The sequence below is a fragment of the Danio rerio genome, chromosome 1, assembly GCF_049306965.1.
Source record: "Danio rerio strain Tuebingen ecotype United States chromosome 1, GRCz12tu, whole genome shotgun sequence".
Lineage (NCBI taxonomy): Eukaryota > Metazoa > Chordata > Actinopteri > Cypriniformes > Danionidae > Danio > Danio rerio.
This window is the reverse complement of record NC_133176.1, coordinates 49,644,582-49,671,049: the sequence shown is the minus strand read 5'-3', so window position 1 is coordinate 49,671,049 and position 26,468 is coordinate 49,644,582. Positions and strand designations below refer to the sequence as shown.

Here is a 26,468-nt window from a genome sequence, read left to right as displayed (position 1 = left end):
TCTGTTGCTTTATTAGGTTCATCTTAGGTCTGGCAGAAAATAACACTTTACCGTAAATAGAATATACATAATATTAATGCATACAGAGATATAAAACATGCCATAAAATCATGCAATGATACAACTCACCAAGCAAGAAAGTATGAGGAAAACATAATTATACACTAAATAATATTTATTTTAAACATATTTGAGTTTACTTCTTCTGATGAACTGAAAATAAGATATTTTGGAGGAAAAAAAAGCAGGAAACTGGCAGCCATTGACTTCCATAGGATTTTTTTTTTACTTATTATGGATGCCAGTGGTTACCAGTATCCAACATTTTCCATAATACCTTCTTCTGTGTTTAGTGGAAAAAATTACTTTAAAGGGTTTGAATCACATGATGGAGTGTAAATGATGAGTCTACATAGCCCTTTAACAGGCATCGTAACCACCTGGTTGAGCTTTTATTCATAGGTTATAATTTTTTAAAATTGCTTATTACTAATTATCAGTATTGTGTCAGTATAATAATCAATACAAGATGTGGGCCAAAAAAAATATTTTCAAGTAGTGGACCTTAAAGGGTTAAGCTATGTTTACCCAACTACAAAAATGGAAAAGTGTTTCCCTCCCAGCAGGCACACAATGTCATAAAGCGTTAATTTTAAGTTAGATTTAGGTCATGACGTCGAGTGACCAAAATTCTAAGAGTCTAAGGACAACTTTAGTTTGATGTCCAATAAGGATGTGTAATGGTGTTGATATTTGGTTGATTTTAGGTTGTATTGGAAAGTGACCAAACTCCAACGTCAAACCAACATCTTAAACCAATGTCATATTGACGTTAAATACTGACATTTATTTGTCAGATGTAGCAATCCAATGTCTGATAGACATCATAGTAGTAACGGCCACACAATGTCGAGCTGTAACATTATTAGATGTTGATATTTGGTTGATTTTAGGTTTGACGTTGGACATTGACATTACACATACTGTACTGTATCCACAAAAATGGCAAGAACACATTACATAGGACAGGCCAATATTTAGGGCTGTCAACTTGTTAGTACACAGCCATTAAATTTACATTCTTGGGTGAACTACCCCTTTAAGTGTTCAACCGTTGTGGGACCCTAAGCTTCCACCACAGTATCACACCATTATATCATTCTACACTGTACAATCCAATATTTGATTTTATAAACGAGATCAGGATTAGAAACAGGTTTAACGTGATCACGCACAGACGACTCTAATGCACTCTTCAGTCCAGACATATTTAAAAGCTCAAACCAGATCAATGGCTGAACCGCATTGCGCGGTCTCTTCTTTAACAGCAGTGAAATCACCTGCTGAGGTTTTTATTAAGCTTTTAGTCTCACTTATTGCTTGCCTTGCTAATTTGATATGCTGTGGATCTGCTAATATGCTAAATCGAGTGCATTGTTGTTTGGAAACGCATTTGCTGACTTGCGTTCTAGAAAGTCTGTAGTACGCATGGTTTTATTTTGAATGTGTAAGATCAGTTATTAATCAGGCATTTATTTGTTCGTAGGCATTGATAAAACACAGTGAGTGTGAGCACACTGGCTTTCAGGTTAATTGAAAAGTTTGCGGAAATATAATCTGACAGATTTTCCGGGTTATATAACTCGCTGTGCGCTCCGTTGGTCAGAGTAGCGTATAATAGAATGTTCCATCATGTTATTAAAATCCACACGCACTCATATTGCACTGTGGAGACCTGCTGTTTGCTTTTATTCCGGTTATAAAGTATTGTTGCCGGAGAGCGTAAAAATAAAATGCCACTTATTGCTTTCTTTTAAGCATGCAGTTAACTTTTAACCAAAAAAAAAAAAACGGCTCAGTGGTTTTATTACATTATTGAATTTACATCAGGACTTTGTATTTGTGTTTTATGAGCTGACTAACCTGAAGAGCCAAATCCTATGCTTTTGCCTCTTAAAGGGATATTCATTCATTCATTTATCTTAAACACCACAGTGGAATGAACTACAAACTATTCCGGCATATGTTTTACACAGCGGATACCCTTCCAGCTGCAACCCAGTACTGGGAATCTTAAAGGGATGGTACACCCAAACTTAAAAGTACTGAAAAGAATGACTACTTTTATTCAGCAAGGATGTATTCAATTGTTCTGAAGTGACTTTATGTTTAACAAGACATTCATAGTTACATCTCTTTCAAATAAATGTTGCTTATTTAAACTTTCTTTTCATCAAAGAGTCCTGAAAGTAAAAGTATTAAGCAGAAAAACATTGGGAAGTATTTTTATACACCAAATGGGAATATCAGAGTGTTAATATCTGCTAAAGATATTCATGTAGAAAACAATAATTTTAAATTGAATTAAATATTTAACTTAATTAAGTCATTTAAACTCTATTTCAGTTAAATAAAGACAGACTCATGCAAAGCTGAAACTGCACGATTTTCCAAGTAGTCGTGTCACAGATGTTTTACACTGCATGACTATCTGGGGTAGCATTCTGTCGTTGCTGTGTTTACACTGCAAGATGGATGGGCGACAGGGGGTTTCACATTGCATGACTTTACAATCGGAGAATCGGCAACAACTTTTGCTGTGTCTCAATTCAGAGACTGCATCCCTCAAAGTATGCATTTGAAGGGTCCTTCGTCATTGCGGTGCGACAAAGGCAGTCTCATTAAAAACGAAATTCGAAGCCTCCTTCAAATGCAGCCTTCAAATGTGTCCTTCACAGGTAGTAAAGGAGACAACCGGTGGATCCTGTAAGGCCTCGAACATCCCACGATTCATCACACGCTGATAACTGCAGTACCTTTTTAAAAGAAAACTACAGATTAATTGTATGAATTAGATTTGATTTTACTTCGATATTTAAACACATGTCAAAAAACAAAAAGAGTATAAAATGTCTCACTAAAAAGTGATTTTATAGACAGTTTACACTTATAAAGAATTATATTTCCAGCTTCTGTAAACCTCGATTTGCCTTCAGATCGCTTAAAATAAGTTTGAAAATCACTCTGAAGAAAAAAGCCATTACAAATTTTATTACTGCTTATTAACGGCAGCAGTTATGGTTGTTAGGTGATGAAATCTGTCCTCTGTAGGCTAGATCATCTCATTTCAAAACGCTCGGTTCGGTTTGCCAGGACTTCAAAGGACTCACCTTTGAAGTCTGCATCCTTCAGAGGATGCAGCCTCTGAAATGAAATACAGCTTTTGTCTCGGTCCGCAAACTACATGTCACAACCAAACACACACAAGAAGTGACCTGGAAACAATGCGAGGTCATGTAGTATATATTTTGTTATTAACTACTTGAGAAAGAAACCTTTAATGGGGTAGAAAATCTACTTCTTTTGCTCACCTGGGATTTGAATTAGCGATTTATTTATTTATTTATTTATTTATTTGGCTGGGTTGTGGTATTGCTCAGATGACATGTCAAACAGGTATGGGTGCTCCTGCCAAATTTCCAATAGTCTTCCTCCATTTCGTGGGTACAAATAGACTGAAAAGAAGCCCTTTTAACTTCTCCCAAATTCCGCTGGTCTGCAGAGACCCATACTAGTAGATGCTGCTCTCTAATTGGCTGCAGGTTATCACCGATGTTATTTTCAATGAGAACACATTTCACACAGCATACTTTTGAATCGCCGCCAGCTCCAGATATATAGCAGTCCAAATATCTGATGAGTGTCGCGACTCATTGGTGATTCTCTCCGATCTCGTCTTTGATAGTTCACACTGTGTGATTGTTACTCATGTAAACGAGCACCGATTTGCCTGTGATTTCAGGATTTCTCAAAACCTATCGGCGAATCAAAATCGGGATTTCGGCATAATATACCAAAAGATATTAATGTGGAAAACAAACATTTTAAATTGAATTGAATATTTAACTAAATTATTAATCATTTTAAACTGTATTTCACTCAAATAAAGGCAGACTTATAAATAAGATTGAAAGCATCACAATTCCTTCAGCTTTAGAATATCAGTTTGTATTATTTAGATTTTTTTTAATTATTATTAATTGGTAAATTATTAGTTATTAAAATGAATTGTTTGTAATTGTAGTTTAGGTCAGTGAATTTGTGTCCACATTGCAGCATTTTAGGAGAATTTCAATTATTTAAGCACTAGTCATATTAACAGCTATAAACCAGAGCTCATTAACCAAAAATTCTAGTCAGTTCTTGAGGTGTGGTGATGTGATAGTTATAAATGGACGTTATAAATAAACCTGTATGGTTCAGTTTTTTTTTTTTTTTTATCTGAACAAGATGTTCTGCACAGACCTACTGACCCAGTTCACAATTTGTACTTTTCATCCAGGATAAATTAAGTTTGAGGTTTGGTATAAAACACTGGAACAGTTATCAAATAATCTCTTATCTACTTTTGTCATCATCTAAGATACTGAATGGTCAAATTTCTCTTTAAAAGCATCAGTCAACCAATCCTGCTTCTGTTTCAGCCTGGTTTTTGTTGCTCTTTAGCTCTCTCACTTTCCCACTGAAATAAAAAATGGGTTTCACACTCTCACATTTCCTGCCTGCTTGTTTGTTTGTGTTGTTAGACTACTAGTTTCTGTAAGTGGCTCACCCTCAGCATCGACATGTCGTTGGCTTGCAGTTAATCAGTTATAGATAAGATGATTCACCAGCTGTCTGCGACTTTTAAGACTGAACGTCTCTCTCTCTCTACCACCTGCCCTCACAGCATTAAAGCATCCAAGATATATTTATACAGTGTTTTTGGAGCACAATTAGTTGCTCACACTTTTGACTTTATACTACACGTTCAGTGACATCCTGCTGTATTTCTTTATTGATCAAGTCAGCAATGCACTTGGCTCTGCACAGACTGTCTATAAATCATTCACACAGCAGTACTTACATAGGGGTTTACACTAGTATAGGGCTGCACGATATTGAAAAAAACATACTATGTATCCGATATTTTTGACTTTCTGCAATTTATATTGTGATATATTACAAGATAATTTAATTAATTACCTCAGATTTTGTAGGGGATTGCATTTGCATAAAAAACTTATAAACAGATTACAAGCAGAGATAAAGTAAATATACAAATAAAGGAATCTAAAAGTATACAGAAATAAAATAATCAAATGTACACCAAAGTTGTATATTCTTCATTGTGTAAATAATTAAGGACAATATATATTTGTAAAAACTACAAACCATAGATTCTCAAAGATATGGACGTAGTATCTGTGTCGTCACCCATAGGGCGCAAATGAAGCTGCAAGTAGGCGTGGCCAACCACCGCCATTTTGTTCATGCATCATCACATTGACCGGTGGATACCAAGTAGGGGAAAAAAGACAAAGCATGATAATTTCACTCACCTGGGAAATGAAGGCCACTTGAATGGTTTGTGAGCACAATTAAGTGCACACAGCATGCCATATTATCTGATAATTGTAGGAAATAATTCCAAAAGGCAAATGACTGTGTAAAGCCACATAAAACAAAACAAAATACAATGTATATGCAGAGTTCAGCGGCTAATCAGCCAGAATGACATAACGGCAACCAGCGAGACCTAGCTGTCACTGAAGTGGCCACGCCCTTAATTATGCAGACTTAATTTAACTGAATAAAAATGAAACGCATATTATTAGCTATATACACCAAAACCATCTCTTGTACCAGCCTATAAGCATGTTGTTATCAGCAGAAAAATTGGCCAATTTAGCATTGCAGTCAGTAGACATCCGGAGTTCCTGGAGCCAGCCCCCAAAGGCCAGTTGATGAATTGCAGTGTGAGCTACTTCCGTATTGGCTTCACGAGGGAGGGATGTTGCCGCTTGCTAAAAACGTAAAAACTATGTGTGCCCAAATGCTTTAAACTCGCTTAAAATGTTTACACAGGCTTTCAAAATATGATTGATAAACTGTCACTTTTTACTTTATGTTAAACCGAAATGAATGCAAAATTCTGAACGGTTGTACTTGGTAAACCACGATCCTAACTCCACAATATCGATATTGATATCCATATATGCGATACCGATGCTAAAACGATATATTGTGCACCCTTACACTAGCGTGTTTTCGTTTTCATGTTCCTCATCCAGTCTGGGGTTTGCATTGCATTTCAGAAAAATGATCTCTGTTCACAGTATACAGCCTAAAATGCATGATACATGACCATTCACACTCACTAGGCGTGCACATGTTTTTTTTCGAGATCCATACTTGCAGTCTACCAGTTGTGTAATCTATATGAGAGGGGATTGACAAAGGTAAAAGATGACTAAACGTAGGTGTTTTTAAACAAAAACAAACGCTGGTTAGTCATTTATAGGCCTTCTAAATGTTTGTGATCAAACAAAAGGGTGTCAACTGTAAATGCTGCTTTCTGAACCACAAATTTAGTGTATTTTGGTTCTGTCTTTGAAAATAACTATTTGAATGATAAGTGAGGCGGGAATATTTAAGATATTTTTATATATATATATATATATATATATATATATATATATATATATATATATGTATATTTTAGTCTTAACCAAACAAACCAATAAATCTGAATTGGAAGACTCAAAATGTAGCAGACCTTTAAAAGGTTGGCTCTACAGAACCAAAGGGCCACACACCAGCGTGTTTTGCTTTAATTATTAATAAGCACATGCTGCAGTTTTGTTTCCTGCTGCTTCATTGCTCATAGCTTTAAAAATGAATTCAATTCCGTTTGCTTAATTTGATTGTTTACAAATCTGAAAGTGATTTTTTATCTAAATCCTCTGTTTGTGCTGTTAATGTAACTACACGTTTCTCATAGTATTAAAACAAATAATGAAACTTATTATACACTAAGTGACAAAAGTCCAAGTTTTAGGAACTACAAGTAATAACTTGACTTCTAGTTGATCATTTCTTGGTATTAGAAGTGGCTTGTGTGAAAGGCAAAGGCCTCTAGATTACGCTTATTTTACCAAAATAAAATCTGATCATGCCTTGATTTTTAATTATTTCATTAGGACAGTAAAGTCTGACTTTGATTGGACAAGTCTTGCCATTTAACAGAAATAATGTACAGTATAGAATATAAAGTCATGGTGCAGTAGAAAAGGAGTTAATGTTGTATATGACTGCCATGAGCTTGGAGGACATATACTTTGAATTAATCTTCAATGCCTCCTCCATCTTACCTCAGACATGCTCAATAATGTTCAAGTCTGGTGACTGGGCTGGCCAGTCCCGAAGCACCTTGACTTTCTTTGCTTTCAGGAACTTTGATATGGAGGCCGAAGTATGAGAAGAGCACTATCCTGCTGAAGAATTTGCCCTCTCCTGTGGTTTGTAATGTAATGGGCAGCACAAATATCTTGAGACCTCATGCTGTTGATGTTGCCATCCAATCTGCAGATCTCTCGCACATCTCCATACCGAATGTAACCCCAAACCATGATTTTTCCTTCACCAAAATTGACTGATGTCTGTGAGAATCTTGATTCCATGCGGTTCCAATAGGACTTATGCAGTATTTGTGATGATTGGGATACACTTCAACAGATGATTCATCAGAAAAATCAACCTTCTGCCACTTTTCCAAATGATTTTTTAGAAGTCAAGTTAATATTTGTTGCTCTTACAACTGGGATTGACAACAAGACGTTTGTCAGGTTGTGTAGTTGATGCCTTGATGCACATGCTTTAACCCAGTTGCATTTGATATAATATTTGAGATTTGTTTGTCTTGATGGTTTGCCATAAAAAAGGTTTTGAGTTGTAAGTCAGCACAGCGTTAAACATGCAATTATAGTCATTTAACATTTAAAGCGAAACCTGTTTTTCTCCTCCTCACTGGCCAGTTACATTCATGAAACGGCCTTCATGCTGTTATTTTCCTCAAAGGGCATGTTTTCCCCTGCGGAGCGGATGTGTGAGATTGTGTACGTGTGTGTGATAAAAGTTGCTGAGTGTGTGTGTGGGGGTTGTTTTCTGAAAGGACTACCAGGCACAGTGTGTGTGTGTGTATGTGTGTGTATGTGTGTGTGTGTGTATGTGTGTGTGTGTATGTGTGTGTGTGTGTGTGTGTGTGCGTGCGTGCGTGCGTGCGTGCGTGCGTGTGTGTGTGTGTGTGTGTGTGTGTGTGTGTGGGCGGGTGGATTTCTGGCATTCGCTTAAGACAACAGGTTGCCTTCATGTAGAATAAGTAAGAAACAAAGATGGAAAGAGGAGGCGGCAAAATTAGAGTCCTCCCACATACTGTTTGAAATGCAAACAAATGTTGTCCCACTTTGTTAATCTGTGTATGTTTGTCCTTTAAAAAAACCTCAAGGCTCCAATTATCTCTGAAAAATAAGAAAAATTTCCTAAACACTTCACTGTCGATAGTACATTTCCTTCTGGTAAACAGCAGTTGTTTATTTTATGCTCATGGGAGGAAGTCCTCCCATCTCTGTTCTGCTTTTGTTTTTTTTTTCTCCCAAATGTTTTACTGAAACAACAGGACATTTAAATGGGAAGCCGACACTTATGTGACCGAACAATAGCACAGACAGAGATGCTTGGGCAAAAGGCTAGGGTTTACTGGTTTTACTCATTACTTTGGTTGAACTCGGGTCATGGAGACGCTGATATGAAGAGAGATTGAGAGTCTTGTTCCAGTCCTAGTTTAGTTCATCACACAGTCTAGTTCCAGTTCACATTCCAGTTCCAATTCGCATTCTAGCACAGTCTATTTCCAGTTCCAAGTCTAGCACTGTCTAGTACCAGTTCACAGTTTAGTTCCAGTTCACGCTGTAACATTCTATTTCCAGTTCACAATCTAGCACAGTCTAGTTCCTGTTCATGTTATAGTTCCGTTAACATTCTAGCAGAGTCTAGTTCCAGCTCACAGTGTAGGTACAGTTTACATTCTAGTTCCAGATCACAATCTAGCACAGTCTAGTTCCTGTTCATGTTATAGTTCCGTTAACATTCTAGCAGAGTCTAGTTCCAGCTCACAGTGTAGGTACAGTTTACATTCTAGTTCCAGATCACAATCTAGCACAGTCTAATTCCAGTTCAGGTTCTAGAATCAGTTCACAGTCTAACAATTTAGTTCCAGTTCACATTCCAATTCAAAGTCTTGTTCCTGTCGTATTCTAGCACAGTTTAGTTCTAATTCATTTCCCATTTCCAATTTACATTCCAGTTCACATTGTAGTTCCAGTTCAAAGTCTAGTTCCTGTTCACATTCTAGCAGTCTAGTTGTAGTTCATATTCTAGTTCCAGTTCAGTCTAGCACAGTCTAGTTCCTGTTCACAGTCTAGTTCTTGTTTACATTCTAGTTCTAATTCACATTTAAACACAGTCTAATTACCAGTTTACAATCTAGTTCCAGTTCAAATTTCAGCATAGATCATGTTTTAGTAGTTCAAGTTAGCACATTCTATCACACAGTGTAGTTCCAGTACATACTCTAACATACAGTCTAGTTCTGGTTCACACTCTTGTTTCAGTCTACAATCTAGCATGGTCTAGTTCCAGTTCCAGTTCACATTCTAGTTCCAGTTTGCATTCCAGTTCACAGTGTAGTTACAATTCAAAGTCTAGTTCCTGTTCACATTCTAGCAGTCTAGTTCCAGTTCATATTCTAGTTCCAGTTTAATCTAGCACTGTCTAATTACCAGTTCACAGTTTTCCAGTACACATTATAGTTCAAGTTTACATTTCATTACAGATCATGTTTTACAGCAGTTCAAGTTCACATTCTATCACACAGTTTAGTTCTAGTTCACACTCTAGTTTCAGTCTACAATCTAGCACGGTCTAGTTCGTTTCGTTTTTTAACATTCTAGTTCCAGTTCAAAGTCTAGTTCCTGTTCACATTCTTGCACAGTCTAGTTCCAGTTCATATTCTAGTTCCAGTTCAGTCTAGCATAGTCTAGTTCCTGTTCACAGTCTAGTTCCAGTTTTCATTTTAGTTACAATTTACATTTAAACAGTCTAATAACCGGTTTACAATAGTTCCAGTTCACATTTCAGCACAGTTCTTGTTTTAAAGTAGTTCAAGTTTACATTCTATCACAAAGTGTAGTTCCAGTCCACACTCTAACATGCAGTTTAGTTCTGGTTCACACTCTATTTTCAGTCTACAATCTAGCACATTCTAGTTCCAGTTCATGTTTACATTCCAGTTCACAGTGTAGTTCCAGTTCAAAGTCCAGCTCCTGTTTACATATTAGCAGTCTCGTTCCAGTTCATATTCTAATTCCCGTTTCAGTCTAGCACAGTCTAATTACCAGTTCACAGTCTTCCAGTTCACATTCTAGTTCCAGTGTACACTCAAACACAGATCATGTTTTAGAAGTTCCAGTTCACAATCTAACACACAGTCTAGTTCTGGTTCACACTCTTGTTATAGTTTATAATCTAGAACAGTGCAGTTCCAGTTCACATTCTTGCATGGTTGAAGTCTGATTCACTTTTCAGCCAAGTCTAGTCCACTTCATTCTGATTCTAGTTCACACTCTAACACACAGTCCATTTGTGGTTCACATTGTGGTTCAACACTAGTTCCAGTTTACATTCTTACACAATCTGGTTCCAGTTTATAATCTAAATGCACAATCTAGTTCCATGTTAGAGAGGTGTGAACAGACACCAGACTGATTCAGATTTTGCTCACAAAAAACAAAACAAAAATTATATTAGAAAGGACCCTCTTTGACGCTTGTGACTGGGCAAAGAATCAGAGTCATGAGATACTGACCTGCATGAAAGCAGATGACAGCTTGAGTTATTAATACATTTGACTGTTGAATTATACGCACATTGTTTACAGTTTACAGCACATTTTATGTCTATTTTGTAATAGCCATCCATGATTTAGTCAGCTTTTAGTTGCTGTCATTTATTTGACGCTCTGTATCATGTTCCACAGTTTGTCAGGCAGCACTGCATTAAGTTACAGGAATCATGTAGAGCTATTTTTATCCACTGCAACTTCAGTGATGCCCTGAAGCACTTTGGAAGAGAGTGAGTGTGTTAAGATCAGTTTAGTAGTGGTTGCTATAGTCCAGAAAACACAGTTCTTCTCGCCCTGTTCTCATACTGTATATACCTTCTCACTTCAGCCTTACCAGGATCTACAGTAGTTATATCAACGAAAGCTTTGATTTATATATGTCAAGCACTATAACTAATGTAACAATAATAATGTAATAATAATAAGGTAATAATAACAATAATAATAATAATAATAATAATATATTTGAAATAGAGCTGGGCAAAAATGAATTGCGATGAATTTGTTTTGACATAATGTAAATGTATTTGCTTTGTATATTGATTTTGTATATATTCTCGTACACAGAGGTGTGCATATATTTGTGCATATATAAATGTTTATTTATATTTACGTAGATGAAAAACGTGTATATGAGACAAGTTATATATACATTTAAATATATGTTTCAAAATTGTTTAGTATGGTTTTGTTTCTATGTATGTGCCTGCATCACATATACATAATAAATATATATTACACACACATGTATATTATGTCAAATTTTTTATTTTCGATTCCATTAATCGAAGTAAATCTTTGCCCAGCATTAATTTTTAAATTAGCATATATTGTAACGAGCACAATACTTTGTATGAATGAAAACAATGCATAAATATATATAAATTAATTAGTTATAAATTTATAAATTAATAGTTAATTATATAATTGTATAATTGGAATAACAATAATAATATTATTAATAATAAAAATCATTATTAGTTAACTACTGTAATTGTTTTAGTTATGTATAAAGTATATAAACAAATATATTAACAACAATTAATCAAAACTAATTTTTACAATAATAATCATATTTATTGGAACATTTTAAATACAATATTTAATAAATTACTAAACAAATACAGTATTATTTACAAATATTGATAAATAAATGCATTATGAATGAAAAATATGTATCAGTTATAAGCAGTATTATTGTATGTTTCTCTCTCTCTTTTTTTTTTTTTTTTTTTACCAATAATAGTGTTTTTTAATTTATAAATTAGACTTTGAAAATTTATATTTAATCAAATGAACTTCATGAAACCTTGGGTAATTCATCAATGTAAAGAGTACTTAAATTTTTTTTGTGACATTACGTGACATCCACCCGAAAGATGTGGTATTATTTTAGATACACCCTGTATATTCTGATTTATAAGCAGAATGAAGTGGAATCAGTTTCCCAGAGATGGGTTGCGGCTGGATCCGCTGCATAAAAACTTGCTGGATAAGTTGGTGGTTCATTCCGCTGTGGCGACCCTGGATTAATAAAGGGACTAAGCCGACAAGAAAATAAATGAATGAATGAAGTGGAATCAGATGTTTTAAAAATTAATTTAATGAATTTTAAATGCATTTAAAAATTTAATGATACTCATTTGTGTAATGTATATTTTAAGTAAGACTTTTAAGTATTGAAGTCTACTGTATATAGCCTGGTTTGGAAGTGTCCTGTTACAGTACCAGTGTATAACGGCTGCTGTTTTTGGTATGATAGCAAAATATCAAACTGTCATTAGCTAGTAAGGTCACTGATGGAAAATGTCGTCATGGAGAGCGTTATGTTTCAGCATATTTGTGTTGATATGAAATGTGTTGAACCAGGAGCAGTTTTTGCCACAGAGGCACAGTATGTCATCAAAGTATATTTGTTTTGACTGGCTGTTTCTGGATCAGCACTGATCAGCATGGCCTGGAGGAATTTTTCGGTCGTTGTTTGTACGGTCAGCTGGTGATGGTGTGTATTTGTGTGTGTGTGTGAGGTAGAGTAACTTGAGCTGTTCCTCTGGAGCAGGCACGAGACGCCTGTCATATAATCCTTTTGACTAGAAACTGAACTACTGCCAGATGTCTGTCATTCCTGCTCACTTTTTGGCTTTTACAGTCTTCACACAGTTTAAGGGTTTTTATGCAGTGAAGTCTTTTCTGCTCACTAAAGCTGCTTTTATGTGATAAAATACACAAACACAAAAATAATGTGAAATATTAATATTGTAATATAATTGATATTATAATATTATTACAAATAAAAAAATTACAAATATTATTACAAATTTTAAACATTTTTTTTTTGCTTTTTAAAAGAACATTTTTTACACAGTCAAGTGTTTTCTGCTCACCAAAAATGTTTATATTTGATAAAAAAATACACAAACCCAATAATAACGTAAAATATTATTATTGTAATATTATGATTATTATTGCAATATTATTACAACTGTTTTGTTTTACAGTCTTCACGCTGTTTTTTTAAAGTATTTTTTTACTTTTTTATTTTTTTTTCATATTTTTTACATATTACATAACGTTTTTTTAACACAGTCAAGTCTTTTCTGCTCACTAAAGCTGCTTTTATTGTATAAAAATTAAACAAACACAATAATACTGTGAAATATTAATATTTTAATATTATTATTATTGCAATAGTACAACAACTTTCGGGTTTTACCGTCTTCACAATGTTTTTTTACTTGTACGTATTTTTAATATATATATATATATATTTTTTTTTTTATGCAGTCAAGTGTTTTCTGTTTTTTATTTGAGAAAAAAATACACAAATACAATAATAATTTGAAATATTATGATTGTAATATTATTATTATTATTGCAATGTCAACCTTTTTGGTTTTACAGTCTTCACACATTTTTTAAATAATTTTTTCGTTTTTTTTGTTCATGCAGTCAAGACTTTTCTGCTCACCAAAGCTGCTTTTATTTAATAAAAAAATACACAAACCCAATAATAATGTGTAAAATGAAGACTAAATGAGGAGTAAAGTGCTTCCTGTGTTGTTTACTTGCTGAGTTTGATGTTTGTCTGGTTTATATGGGTCATCCTAGATCCATCAGGTGACCAGAAGAACATAGAACAGACTCGTAAAGTGTGTGTGTGCGTGTGTGTGTGTGTTTTAAGGCAGTGGATTAGGTGTGATTATGGGGACTCAGGGTTCACTGAGCCTTTGACCAGCTGCTCGCTGCCGTCTGCCTAAAGCCACCTCTCCAGCAAAGAGATGAAGAAAAAAAGGCTGCGTTTACACTGGAACTGCAAAGCTTTTGACTTGACGTTAGTAGCACCCCATGAGAATTATATAAATCATCTAAATAGCATTCTAAAGCTGAGGATCCACCATGTTGATAGTAAAGCAGCCGTATGATTTTAGACAAGGATTCATGTTAAAACAGATATCTGGCATCAGTAATGTGTAAAGTGTATATAAACAGGTATGATTCAAAATGACCATGTTAAAATGAACACATCCAGGCCCGGATTGGCTAATCGGGAGGACCGGGAGAATTCCCAGTGGGCCGGTCTGTTTTTTGGCCGCGAGGGCTGGTGTCCCTTGCTCCAGACTCTGTTGCTCTCAGCAGTCGCACTTTTTTCATTTATTTATTTATTTGACTACAGCCTCTCTCTTTTTATTCATTATTTTGCCGCAGCTCCTCTTTTTATCTATTTTCTCGCAGCCTCGTGAACAAGGTGCAGCCTGCAGGTTAATGATGATGTAACTCAGATAAATTACTACACTGAGAAAAGCTGTTGTGGTCCAGTGGTCAGGATGTTGCGCTTTGACGCTGCCGACCTGGGTTCAAATCTCATCTGAGTAATTTTTTTTTTTTTCATTTTTATTATTAAGACATATAATATTGTTATGGTTGTTGAACATTTGAAGTTCTAAAGCAGCTGTTTCTTGAAAATGATGTGATAGTGTCATTAGAAACTGAACTGGAAATGACCTTATTTTAATATAGTCAGTCGTGAACTAAGATGGGCCGGTCTGAGGCTTGAAACTCTATGGCTGAAAAGGAGTCCCTCTCCGTCCCCGAACACATCTGTGCATTAAAATGCAGCTGAAATAAGAGCAATTTGTGCTACTCAGACAACATCTTATGGGTGATTGTCACGAAAAGTTAGTTTAAAAAATGTTAAACAGCTAAATTAGCTTTTTCTCCTCTCTTTAGAATCTCTTTAGAAACAAACTCTAGAGCATATATTAGTGACGTTTTTTGATCTATGACCACATTGACATACAGAATCTGTGGACATTTTTTGCTATTTCTGTTTTTGTTGCTTGTTCAAACTACTTTAAAATGAGCTCAAACAAAACAATTCTTGAAATTTTCTTTGGGACAAGTTTATTGCTTAAATTTGCACATTATTTTAATCAATTTGTGTTTGGACAACCTGAATATATTGTGTGGAACCCTCCATTTTTTACCGTGTGTTGAAGAACTGGATCACTTTATTACCAAACTGTTTTTTATTGCAATAACAGCAGGCCATTACAACAAATAGAAATACAAAACTGATAGAGGTGTAGTACAAGCAATTCAAATATGACTTTTTGCAACAAGACAAATGTAACAATGTTAAAATAAATATAATAAAGGCAAAGCAAAAGAAAGACAAAGACAGAGAAAAAGAAACAAACAAAAAAATGAGGGCACATGACAAAAATAAAACAAGTTAATGCAGAATATTAAATAAAGCACATGTTTTATAAGTTTTAAATGTTTTGTAATTTAATTGAGTCTGTGATGTTTTTTAAATAAAGTTCCAATTCTCTTTAAAAAATAAAAAAATTGCCTTACATTGAGTATTTTTGCATTTGTGTATAAAAACTTTCGTTAAATAAAATGAGGTTTGTGCTAAAAGTTGAACTAAATAATAATTTTTCTTTCATTTAAAACCCCAAAGTAGTGGGGTTTTATATTAAAACGTATTAAACCCCAAATTTAGTAATGTTGAACTTAATTTGTTTGTTTAATTCAGCCTGAATAAGTAGTTTGCTACCACTTAACTTCAATTGAAATTGAATTAAAATTCAACATAAATCGTTTGCAGCAATTTTGAAGACATCATTAAGTTTGAAATACATCATAATACTAAAAGTAAAAGTGTCCAGCAACTTTCGGTTCGCGCAGGCATTAAGCATGACATCTTGTTCCCATTTTTACTGCGAACGTGTTTTGTGAGGTTTATTCTTGAATTAGTATCATTTGAATGGGTGCTGTCATTTTAGTGGACCTAAAAGACACTGTGAGTCATTTGGACGGTATCTGAGCTCACTCTGCAAGGTCAAAATCACATCAAAATACACAGCGGCGTATTCCGTAGAGGTACATGAGTCACAAAGACAAACTTCAGACTGACTTCCTGTGTGTCTCGGAGGATTTTCCGTGATGAACAAGGTGATGCGACGAGTTTGACATTGCTGTGCTGTGCGGCGTGACGTCAGTCTGAGTGCTTTAGGATTTAATTTGTATAATTGATGTCGCCAACTGTTGACCAAGACCTCAGATGTGCTAAATCCCTTCCAAAACTCCAACTCTTAAAAGCCTAACACAAGAACATCCGACAGGTTTTCAATGGCTTTTGTGTGACAGAAATCTGCATGAATGTCCTGCTGAACACAAGCAGCCTTTGAAGTGGTAATAGCTCATATTTCTCATCTTATGTAAGAGCTTAAGAGGCTCGGACAGATTAAATCCCGCCTTGACGGAGGGGGAGAGAGGCGGAGCCAATAGCAGCACGGCCAATCCTGTCACACTCGTTGACGCTCACTGCAGTTAGTCAGGTTGTAGTACTGAGATGTAAAGACACACGGCATCTGGTGACTGTCTTTATGCTGATCTGAAACCAGCTTTCCTTGCGTAATCCAAACCTATTAATGCGAGACAGGCTAGATATTGTGATTTCAAATTGATTTGCAATTTACTTTGTAGTCAAGCTTCAGCTCCGTATTCTGTATCGTAGCTTCTTACTGCTAAATTAAGTATTAGTTAAAAAAGAACTAAAACATATTAACTTACCCCAACATTTATTTAAATTTGTTTAAAAATATTCACAAATGAAACATTCATTTTTCTCCAGAGCAGCAAACAGTAGTGAGTTATGGTGTTAGTTATCTCCTGGTGCCTTTGTGATGCTATTTTATTCGGTGTAGAAGCCACAAACACCTCTGAAGTTGTACTTTGCTGTTGCTCGCGACCAGATTGAGTGTCACTGGCAGTACAGCCCCCTGTGCTGCTTTTTAGGTGCTGGTTGTTGTAATGTGACAAGGGAAGTGAGGATCCAGTTGCAGGATTTATTAGCAGGATAGTCAGGCAAGCAACGGCCAACACAGGGGAAAACAGATGTTTACAGGCAAATCCAGAGTCATGGTCAAATATCAGGCAAGAGGTCAGAATGCAGGCAGCAGACAATGTAAATAAACAAAATAAGGCACAGGGTCAGAAAGAAGGCAAGACAGGGCAAGGAAAAACATCGTAATGTTCACAAAACAAGACTCAGCAACGTGTGTGTTTGAGAGGTTTATATATATTCTGTGCAATTAGTCCTGAGCAGCTTCAGTGTCTGTTTGCAAGCATGGGGATTTAGGCCAGGTGTGTGAGTGGTGCATGACTGGATATGTAGTTCTTTCACTGTTAGATTTGTAGTTCTCCAGCGATCTGCATGAGCTAGATCTGCTGGTGATTGTGACAGTTATATTTCCTCATGTTGTGGCAGCAATTCTGCAACAGCTCTTACAAATGACCTGTTTTTGTTTTGTGTCTGTGACTTTGAAATCAAAATATTCCCATATTACCGATGTCCTGTTTTTCTTTGATATTAATTTGTCTATTAATGCTTCTGAAGCAGCAGACACCATCATCCCACTCGTCCGCGCTTTCCTGTTTGTTTGTTTTGTTGTGGGCGTTCCGCATTGTTCGGTTGCTCAATTCTGATTGGGCAGAATGAAAGTTTGCTCACTCAATTGGCTAGTAAGACTGCCGCACACAGTGGGCAGTTGCGCATTTGCTGTGGCTGGGGGAAATTAAATGGTACATTCAGATAAAGTCAGAATTTTTAGCCCCCCGATTTATTAGCTCAGTTTCTGTTTAAAGGAGAGCAGATTTTTTCAACACATTTCTAAACATAATAGTTTTAATAACTCATTTCTAATAACTGATTTATTTTATCTTTGGCATGATGACAGTAATTAATATTTGACTAGATATGTTTTAAGACACTTCTATACAAATTAAAGTGACTTTTGAAGGCTTCACTAGGTTAATAAGGTTATTTAGGCAGGTTAGGGTAATTAGGCAAGTTATTGCATAACGATGGTTTATTCTGTAGACTATCAAAAATAAATATTGCTTAAAGGGGCTAATCATTTTGACCTTTAAATGTTTTTTTTTTTTAAATAAAAAAACTGCTTTTATTCTAGAAAAAATAAAACAAATAAGCAGCGGCGCAGTAGGTTGTGCTGTCGCCTCACAGCAAGAAGGGCGCTGGGTCGCTAATTCGAGCCTTGGCTCAGTTGCCGTTTCTGTGTGGAGTTTGCATGTTCTCCCTGTGTTCGCGTGGGTCTCCTCCGGGTGCTCCGGTTTCCCCCAAAGACATGCGGTACAGGTGAATTTGGTAGGCTAAATTGTCCGTAGTGTATGAGTATGTGTGTGCATGAGTGTGTGTGGATGTTTCCCAGAGATGGGTTGCGGCTGGAAGGGAAAAAAAAAAAATCAAATCAAAGGGGGGTTAATAATTCTGACTTCAACTGTATATATTTCATATCGCAGTCTTTTGCGATTCCCTAATCAAAACGTTTCAAATTGCGATTCAATTAATCACACAGCCTTACTGCTGGCATAAATGCACTTTTCAATTTTGAGATATTGGGCTTTTTGGAATTTCAGTCGAAAAATACCCTTTTATGTGATTCTTTTGTCACAATTTGTGTCTGTAGGTTTAAATTGGATCAAATATTTTATTTTATTTTTGAAAATTATTTTATTTTCATAAATCTCCACTTCAGCAGCTTTACATAAAACATTTATTACCATTTTAGTTATAGTGTATACACATTTTAAAGGCCTTTACAGAGGCATATGTCCATACAAAATATTTGTGATTATATACAACATTTTATTCTATAATTTCTTTTCTAAAGTATTGAGTGATAATAAAGATTCCCATATATCCCTTCTGTTAAACCTTTTGACTTTAAAGGGGATCTATTATCCAAAAATCATTTTTATAAGGGGTTTAAACACACTTGTGGGGCAAGAGTCTGTGAATATAAGCAGCTTCTAATGGTAAAAATATATTTGTTAATTTTTTTATAATCACACTTGATAAAACAGTCTAGAGTGTGTCATCAGAGAGGGAAAGCCCGGCACATTATCAACGATCTCTCCCTCATTAGCAGGACTTTAGTCTTTTTTAAAAATGTGCCACTATGCTGACACACAGGCATTTGTAGCTCCACCCTTTTTTGAAAAAGCATAATCTTGTTTAAGTTTAAAGTGTCAGTCACCAAAATGCCACAATATGGATCAAAGCCTAAAAGGGGCAGTTTCTAAGAGTTATAAAACAATTTTCGTGGGGTATTTTGAGCTGAAGCTTTACCTACACACTTGAGGAACATCAAAGACTTATTTTGCATCTTGTGAAAAGGGACATAATAGGTCCCCTTTAAATATAGAATGTGAATTCCCAAAGAAATCTGACTTTATCGAATGTTCAGATTTATAGTATGTGCTGCATATTTCATAAAACAATGCCTCATATATAAAATTATACTCTTCGAAAACTTTAACTAAAAATATTATCCAATACAATTGTTAGTGTAATCAGTCAATTGGAATGTAAATCTCCTTCCCCTGCAGTGTCTTAAAGCTATAATGTGGTCAAGAGCATTAATAAGAGTGGATGCTGCAGAACAGCTGTTGAGTGAAGTACGAATAATGAAAAATGAAACAGGCGATATTAACATGTGTGCAAACCTGCTAGGATGTATATTTCACGCTGTTGCTTTTATTATAGCATAGTTTTCCGCTTTTTGCTTTTAGTTAAAGTAGAGTAGTACAGGGAATTCATGTAAAATACTGAAACATTAAAAGTTATTAGTACTTCTTAGCATTATTCAGCACTGTTGTTATTGCTCTAGTGTAACATTTTTCCACATTAACCTCTACAGTAAGTGTTAAAGGGATAATTCGGTGAAAAAAATAAATAACAATTTGCTCAGCCTTGTTCCAGCCTCTTTTTTATTTGTGAAGCACAAAGAGATAGCATTTTAAAGATCTTAGCTAAACAGTTACACTTTGTTATGTGTATTTTTAGTTTAGTTGTAGCTCCGTTTTAGCTTTAGTGCCTGCCATTTTACACTTTACTTGTTCAAAATGTGATGTGAAGATCCGTCGCTGGTTGCTGGCATCAATTAACTTAGTAATTCTGTATTTTTCCGATTATGGGCGTCAATGGGGCCCAAAACCAGCATTCTTCAAAATATCTTCTTTTGTGTTCAACAGACGAAAGACACTCATAAAACCATATGAGAGAGAGTAAATGATAAGGGAATTTTGGGTGAATTTTCCCTTTAAAATATTATACATTAAAGTATTTACTAAAATATCATACAGACAAACACTGGGAACCAATGTGTCATCTTTGCACCCGGCTTTTTTTTTTTTTACAGGAAATGTAAAAGTCTAGTATTGCACTCTTCTTTTCTTCTGTCTGTTCCTCTCTTGGTCTCCTTTCTCTGCCTCTCGCTCTTTGTTATGAAACTATGGTCGCTCTGCCTTTGAGAGTCAAATCAAGCATGACGGGGACCATAAGTTCTCTATCTGTTCTCTTTCTCATCAGACTAAACTCTGCAGTTGTAGCTCAAAGCGGGTTCCTCTTTTTGTGCACCTGTTTTCTCTGACCTGTGAACTCACATGACAACACACTGGAGGCAAAAACACCCTTTTCATCCATCTGTCAGTTTTTAGATTTGGGGCTTTTGGGCTTCTTTTAAAGTGATTTTTAAATGTAATTTAAAGAGAATAGTTTTACATACATATATATATATATATATATATATATATATATATATATATATATATATATATATATATATATATATATATATATATATATATATATATATATATATATATATATATATATATCTGAATAAATAAATAATGCATGCTGTCTGTCTGTTTGTTTCAGTGTACAGGAGAGGAGAACTGGGTGGACAGCAGGACGGTTTATATTGGGCATAAAGAGCCTCCACCAGGAACAGAAGCCTACATTCCACAGAGATTTCCTGACAACAGAATCGTCTCCTCGAAGGTCAGATGTGAACTACGACAAGCAGTTTTGTATAACCATGACAAGCTGACTAAGAATATTTTATATAATAATAATATTAATAATAATAACAATAATAGTAATAATAATAATAATAATAATAACTATATATATATATATATATATATATATATATATATATATATATATATATATATATATACACGCACACACACACACACACACACACAAACACACACACACACACACACACACATATATATATATATATATATATATATATATATATATATATATATATATATATATATATATATATATTTTTTTTTTTTTTATATTTTCATTTTTTTTATATTATTAATAATAAATATTTTTGGTATGTTCTTTGGTACTATATAGCAAAAAACATTTAATAGGATCATCTACACTTTAATATATTATAATAAGTAAAGGTCAGAATAAATATGTTTTAAGATTTTATTTTTATATATAAATAAGTTTTACACTGAATGCTGAATTTCACAGATATTTAATATCATATTTGACTCATTTGCATATATCTAAAAATAAACATTTATATTAAAAATTTTAGAAATTATTTTGATAAAATCTACATAACAATAAATGGCAAAAAATATATATAAAATTTGTATTTTGACAAAATTACAACAAAAGACAACAGTACATCTGCAACATTTTAGCTTGTTTTGATCTTAAATCTAACAAAAAAAGTGACGTGAAAAAAAAGAGTAGTAATTTAAAATATTACAATGCAGAATTACAGGTCAGTCCCTTTCAGAGAATAAACATATCTCTCCTTCTCTCAACAGTATACGTTCTGGAATTTTATACCGAAGAACCTCTTTGAGCAGTTCCGAAGAATCGCCAATTTCTATTTTCTGATCATCTTTCTAGTGCAGGTTTGTGACGGCAGCGGTACTGTTTAGCATGAGCTGACCTTTCAGTGCCAGCGGGATGTGTGATGTTTCTCTCTCTCTGTCTGTAGCTGATCATTGATACACCCACCAGTCCTATGACCAGCGGCCTGCCTCTTTTCTTTGTCATCACAGTCACAGCCATTAAACAGGTGAGAGAAAACACTCTTTCTTTTTTCTATAATTGGTTTCTTAATTGTGTCATCACTCATCTTCCTCTCCTCTCGTCCTCTCTGCAGGGGTACGAGGACTGGATCAGGCACAAAGCGGACAACTCTGTAAACCAATGTCCGGTCCACATCGTCCAGCATGGCAAAGTCGTACGCAAACAGAGTCAGAAGCTACGGGTATGTGAGCATATAAGTAAAATCTGGATCAAATGTATTGTTGAGGAATCTGGGTTAGTTTTGCTCTAAATGTGACCACATTTTTGCCACCATATGACAAAAATGACTGTTTTCAAACAGGTTTCCTTTAATATCACCCCTTTTTACCTTGTTTAAATGATTAGATAATTCGTCAGTCCCTACTGGCCACTGTGTTTTTGTCGTCCCGAGTTCGAGTCCCGGCTTGCAGACATTTCCGGATTCTGTACCCTCTCTCTCCCCAACTTTGCACTGTTCTATCATAAATAAGGTCTAAAATAAGATCAGCCAAACCAAGCTATGTGTTAATGACATATTTATTACACTCAATGCTGTCAAATAAATGTAGTGTTAGTGTATACGAAGACTCCGGCCACTGTCACTTATAGCAGTGGCCATGGTTGCTACTAATGTTTGCATTTAGACGCAGTGGCACAGTAGGTAGTGCTGTCGTCTCACAGCAAGAAAGTTCGCTGGTTCGAGCATCGGTTGCGTCAGTTGGTGTTTCTGCGTGAAGTTTGCATGTTTTTCCTGGGTTCGCGTGGGTTTTCTTCCGGAATCGCGCGGCTGTTGCTGGTGTTCTATTGAGTGTCGCCTCTTGGTGATTCTAAGCTCTTTGCTGGAACTACCCGTAAATCTCAATGGAAATAATGCACACCCTCCAGCCAATCAGAATCAAGAATTTTAACAGACCATGGAATAAAAACAGATTTATGTATAACATTTATACATCATATATATGCATGTACAATTGCAGAGTTATTAGCCCCCTGTTTATTTTTTCCCCAATTTCTGTTTAACAGAGAAGATTTTTCAACACATTTCTAAACGTAATAGTTTTAATAACTCATTTCTAATAACTGATTTATTTTATCTTTGCCATGATGACAGCCCATAATATTTGACTTGATATTTTTCAAGACACTTCTATACAGCTTAAAGTGACATTTAAAGGCTTAACTAGATTAATTAGGTTAACTAGGCAGGTTAGGGTAATTAGGCAAGTTATTGTATAATGATGGTTTGTTCTGTAGACTATTGAAAAACAATATAGCTTAAAGGGGCTAATAATATTGACCTTAAAATGGTTTTTAAAAAAATTTAAAACATTTATTTTAACCGAAATAAAGCAAATAAGACTTTCTCCAGAAGAAAAAAATGTTATCAGACATACTGTCTAAATTTCCTTGCTCTGTTAAACATCATTTGGGAAATTATAAATAAGAAAAGGAATTCTAAGGGGGTTTAATAATTCTGATTGCAAATGTAAATGGGAAAAAATGAGACAACTAGAAATATCTGTTTCTCTGGATTTTATGGATTTCTAAGGTATTGGTTTAAGTAAATTTTAAACAAAAGTTTTGTCATTTAGTTGGTCAGAAGAACATCAGAATCAAATATTGCTATTTTCTCAATTTTGCGTTCGTTGCTTACACATTTTTAGCTTCCAGTTGTTGTTTTTTTTCTGTCTGTGGAATCCACTGTGTTCTACTACAAGTTGGGAAAGTACACTGGAAGCTGTGACTATGAAGACAGAATGTGCCTTAATACTTACCATTACAGCTTTTCCCGCTGATAATCCGGTCGGCATCTGTAATCTGTTACGCAACACATGCAGACGGGCCAACGGGAACAACTACCAGAGTCGGGATTTTCATTTATGTAGATTCATGAGCATGATACTTTTTTCATTCCACTGTGATGTAACTGATTATTTTTAGCCGATTGGTTGATATTAGTGTCATGCAGTATATCACAGTAGATCACTACAGTTTGGAAAGAAAAAAAGGAATTCATAATGAAATGGGACAGATAAAAGAAGAATCCTGCATGATCTGTTTTTAAAGTGTCCCTATTTTGCTTTCATATAGTGTGTGATAAAGACTTTTGTGAATGTAAAAGCTCGATTTAACCCTTGTGTGCTGTTGTCTTAATAACAACTTCGGGTCACAACAACAACTCCAGGGTGATTTTGAGTCTTAATTTAACCACAACATTCTCTGTGTTTTGGCAAATGAAATGATTTTTGAAGACAAACCTAATTTTGAGACACATTTTGGGGGAAATGCTTTGAAAATCAATTTCAAAAACTCAACAATACACCTTGGGTAAATTGACTTCCCTTTCGTTATATTGATTGTTGTTTTTACCCCATTGACTTCCATTATAATGACATTTTTTGATTGCAAAGCCATGATGACATATAATCGTGCAATCTTGAATGTTGGTGGTCTTTCTTGTTGGGTAGAGGCAAAACTTGTCATTTGTACTATTTTTTGCAACGTTGTTTACTTTGCGGTCAAAAAATGTTGTAATAATGGAGGTCAATGAGGCAAAAACAGCCACCAACACAGTGAAATAGTAGTCAATTTGAACAATACACAAGGGTTAATTGAATTCACTGTCTTTCTCAAAAAGATTCAATGGAGTGTAGGATTGGAAACTTTCAAATAATGGTTGCTGGAGACAATCTAGTGGCACAATAAGTCATGCTATGTCATGTGATTGTCACTTTGCCCTCTTACAAAACTCTTAGTAAAATATTCTCACATTTGAATTTTCAGGTTGTTGTTTACTTTCTTGCTGTAACTGTAAATGTTTCCTGTTTTTTTTTTAGGTAGGGGATATTGTCCAGGTGAAAGAGAATGAGACGTTTCCTTGTGACCTCATACTGCTGTCCACCAGTAGAGAAGATGGGACGTGTTTCGTCACGACAGCCAGCTTAGATGGAGAGTCCAGCCATAAGGTGAACGATTATATACATATCTTGTAGAAATGCAAATATTACTGGTGGGGCAGCACGGTAGGCGCAGTGGATAACACGATCGCCTCACAGCACGAAGGTCACTGGTTCGAGCCCCGGCTGGACCAGTTGGCATTTCTGTGTAGAGTTTGCATGTTTTTCCCATGTGGATTTTCTCCGGGTGCCACAGTCCAAAGATATGCGGTACAGGTGAATTGATTAAACTAAATTGACCGTAGTGTGTGAATGTACTATAAGAGAATATGGGTGTTTCCCATTGTTGGGTTGCAGCTGGAAGGGCATCCTCTGCATAAAACATATGCTGGATAAGTTAGCGGTTCATTCCGCTGTGGCGATCATTGATTAATAAAGGGATTAAGCAGAAAGAAAATGAATTAAATGAAAGGAATGAAACTTTACTGGTAATATTACAATTGGTTGTTTGCAGATGGAGGGCTGTAAGTGATTCTAACTGTTTATGTTTTGTTGTTAAAATTTGGTCAGTCCAAAAACAAAAAAGAAAAAAACTCATAGCTATTGAAGAGTTTCAAAAGTTGTAGGGAAATATACTTGATAACGGAAGGAAAAGTGGCTTGAAATGAACATTTCTCAAATATATAGATGCACAATTGTATGTGTAACCCCACCGGTCCTACACTACCCAACCCGCTCCGTGCTGGGATTGAACCAGCGACCTTCCGCATGGGAGTCGGTTGCTCTAACAAGGAGGCTAAAGACCATGGCTTCCAGTGTTTGTCGCTAGAGCACCTTTAGAGGTCAGAGGAGTGAGGTTTACCTGCACAGCACTTACTAGCTGGCCTCCGTTACATATGTACAAACTTTTTTTTAAAGGCTATTAATCATTTGACAGCACTGATCAGTATGTTAATATATAATTAGTAAAATATTGTTATTAATCTTAATATTATGTTTATGTATTATAAATAGAAAAAGACAGATATTACAAACAACACCACCAAAAAATTCAGCGAACATAAATAACTTACCCTGCCAAAACTAGACGATTGTTTTTGTGAAGCACCTTGGTTACCTTTGTAGATTTTCCCATCCACTAACAAAATAAAACAACGTTATGCATCCATGCTTTTATATGCTTTCATCTGCTTTTTTGTGCAGACAAATGTCTGGAAGACAACACAACCACATGAAAATATACTATAATATTTTATAGGAAAATGTATGATGTATATATTATACTGTAGTATTTACATCTCTGTTAATAAATATTATATTGCAAAACATGAATTATTGTGAACTGATAAACTGTTATAAA

General features: G+C 35.1%; 1 protein-coding gene across 9 annotated transcripts in view; it reads left to right on the top strand.

Moving 5' to 3' along the window:
* atp11a (ATPase phospholipid transporting 11A) overlaps positions 1-26,468 on the top strand; it is a 137,018-nt gene that overhangs the window by 36,359 nt on the left and 74,191 nt on the right. For all 9 annotated transcript variants that reach the window (XR_012408021.1, XR_012408019.1, XM_073954285.1 and 6 more), the window contains exons 2-6: positions 21,030-21,152; positions 21,962-22,051; positions 22,138-22,218; positions 22,306-22,413; positions 25,049-25,177. Coding sequence is in view for 7 of the 9 variants with exons in the window: in XM_073954285.1 (XP_073810386.1) it covers positions 21,030-21,152; positions 21,962-22,051; positions 22,138-22,218; positions 22,306-22,413; positions 25,049-25,177 (531 nt within the window). In the remaining 2 variants the exon portion in view is untranslated. The remainder of the gene's footprint in view (positions 1-21,029; positions 21,153-21,961; positions 22,052-22,137; positions 22,219-22,305; positions 22,414-25,048; positions 25,178-26,468) is intronic.